Here is a 2798-nt window from a genome sequence, read left to right as displayed (position 1 = left end):
GAGTGAGAGGGAGGGCTGGGGGGTGAGTGAGAGAGAGGGCTGGGGGGTGAGAGAGAGGGAGGGCTGGCAGTGAGTGAGGGTGATCTAGGCAGTGAGATCTGTGGGGCAGCGGGGTCATGGCCCTGTAGGCCCCTGGTAAGGACCCATGGAGAATCACTGGAAGCTGCAATTAGAGCTCCGATTATCAGAGGCAGAGGTGGCACTGGGGAGCTGAAGAGGCGGTGGCTCAGCAGCGTGCGGCAGCAGGCGGGAGAGGCAGACCCTGTTAGGTGTGGGTACAGGGAAGCAAAGTATTTTCTCTTTGAAAAATTTTGCCTCTGGTTTTTCACTTCTCCCTTAGACAGATCTTCTCTTGACAGGAGGGATGGCAAGTTTTAAACACAATGATTTCAGGAAAAAGGCATGCTGATTTAGGGAAAATGTGGTTGATAGATTGGTTGACATGTGGAAGTGGCAGAGAGCGCCAAGGTGGAATGTGTCTGCTTAAAGCTATGGAGACACCTGGGTTTGAGAGCAGGCACCCAGCACACCTTTTTCTGCAGCGGGGATGGGAGGGATGACTGGACATGCCCCAGATGGGGATGTGGGCAGGGCACCGACGCTGCAGGAGCAGGGACACCCACTGCCCTCCCTGGCAGGCGCTGCCTCTCTGCTTTGGGGATCGTCCCACAGAATGGCCCAGACCTGCCTTCCAAGGGGACTAGTGTGAGTGTTTTTCTAGGGCCAGCACCGAGATGTGCGATATGCCGGGTCACTTGTCACGCTCCCACCTGCGATTGTTAAACAAATATTGACAGGCTGGAGTGCTGGTCTCACCTCCAAGGGCCTTAGGCCAGGAGAACGCTGGAGAAGGTGTGGGAGGGTGGTCTGGAATTTCCCTAGAGGGTAGAAGCTCTAAGGGCAGGCCAGCGGGTGGTGCTTAATCCTGGATGGTGGTGTGAGATCTGCCTGATTGACAGTTCTCAATGTATTTTGGAGCTGGAAAGCCTGGTGTCACTGCTACTATTTTGGGCTGGATTTTCCCAGGGTTTCCGAGGCAGACTCTCCAGGTCAGCCCTGGGGTTATCAGGAGCGATGCCGCTTTTCCTCATGGCCTTTTTCCCTGCCTCTTCTGCCTGGTGTAGGATCCTCAAAATCCCCGACCAGCCAGACACACTGTGCTTCCAGATTCGGGGAGCTGCCCCGCCCTACGTCTATGCAGTGGGGAGAGGTGAGTGGGAGCCTGGAGAGAGAGGGGAAGGTGCAGGAGATGGTGGTTCGTTCTGTGTGGCAGGAGTTCAGAGCCTTCTGAACTCTTGGCTTCTGTCAGACAGTGTACCATCAGCACTTACTTTCTGTGCCTGATGACAAGACTTGCAAACACAAATGCCTGTTGGAGTCAGGCCGGCTGCAAGTAAGTAGCGACCCCAGTGGAAGACAGTAGGGAGTGGTGAGGACTATGGCACAGTGAAAAAATACATGTTCACTCTGGAAGGAGCGGTGGCTCTTCAGCTGGAGCTCATTATTGCCAGACAGCAATGTGGTCCCACTCTCGCCAGACTCAATTTTCTAAGAGAAGCCAGAAATGGGAATTTGGGGGCTCGGCAGCAATCCTTCTGTGGCCAGATCCCACCCAAGGGCCACTGGTTCAAGACCTCTGCTTTCTGCCTTGCCTATTCTTTGTGTGCTGTTAAAGGTATCACTGTGTCTTGGAGATGGAACCAAGCAGGTCTGTGATATTGGAGCCCAAAACCTTTTTGCATCTAAGTGCCCCCCACCCCCCAGTTTAAACCAATTGTTCACTTGTGTGGTCACAGTTGTGCGTTTACTAGGTATTCATTAAGAAAATGCATACCATGACAGAAAGTTACTGAGAATTTTATATATATATATTTGTTTTTGTTTTTGTTTTTTGTTTTGTTTTGTTTTTTTTTTAGATGATGGAGTCTTGCTTTGTCACCCAGGCTGGAGTGCAGTGGCGCGATCTCAGCTCACTGCAACCTCTGCTCCTGGGTTCGAGCGATTCTTCTGCCTCAGTTTCCCAAGTAGCTGGGAAGACAGGCACGTGCCACCATGCCCAGCTAATTTTTGTATTTTTTTTTTTTTTTTTTTTTTAAGTAGAGACAGGGTTTCACCATATTGTCCAGGCTGGTCTCAAACTCCTGACCTCATGATCCACCCGCCTCGACCTCCCGAAGTGCTGGGATTACAGGCGTGAGCCACAGCACCTGGCCAATAATATTTTAAAGTAGGTTTTCATTTTGTCCTTAAAGTAGTGATTGTTTTCTTTTGACAGCTGAGCCTCCTCTCCAGAGGACATCGTCACTGTCCGGAGACATTTGTGTTTGTCCTAACTGGGGAGGGTTTGTTTCTGGCATCTAGTGGGGGCATGGAGCCTGCTAAACATGCCCGCAGTGCACAGGACAGCCCCAGAGAATCACACAGAATGATCTGGCCCAGAATATCAGCAGTGCCTTGGTGAGAAATCCTGCCTCAGGACATCTGTGGAGATACTGATAATAGGTAGTCATATGTGTTCACAGGTGAAGAAGGCAAAAAGAATAAAACAGCCGGCCAGGTGCGGTGGCTCACGCCTGTGATCCCAGCACTTTGGGAGGTGGAGGCCGGCAGGTCACCTGAGATCAGGAGTTTGAGACCAGCGTGGTCAAGATGGAGAAACCCTGTCTCTACTGAAAATACAAAAATTAGCAGGGTGTGGTGGCAGCCGCCTGTAATCCCAGCTATTCGGGAGGCTGAGGCAGGAGAATCGCTTGAACCCGGGAGGCAGAGGTTGCAGTGAGTGTAGATCATGCCACTGC

At 51.8% G+C, this 2798-nt stretch overlaps 1 protein-coding gene across 1 annotated transcript in view; it reads left to right on the top strand.

Annotated features, from left to right (window-relative positions):
- Positions 1 to 2798, top strand: part of PREX1 (phosphatidylinositol-3,4,5-trisphosphate dependent Rac exchange factor 1) — a 205015-nt gene that overhangs the window by 172309 nt on the left and 29908 nt on the right. The window contains exon 19 of the mRNA XM_017541375.2: positions 1125 to 1210. Within this exon, the coding sequence (XP_017396864.1) occupies positions 1125 to 1210 (86 nt within the window). The remainder of the gene's footprint in view (positions 1 to 1124; positions 1211 to 2798) is intronic.

Source organism: Cebus imitator, unplaced genomic scaffold (genome assembly GCF_001604975.1).
Source record: "Cebus imitator isolate Cc_AM_T3 unplaced genomic scaffold, Cebus_imitator-1.0 Scaffold132, whole genome shotgun sequence".
Classification (NCBI taxonomy): domain Eukaryota; kingdom Metazoa; phylum Chordata; class Mammalia; order Primates; family Cebidae; genus Cebus; species Cebus imitator.
This window is presented reverse-complemented; position numbering and strand designations above follow the sequence as displayed.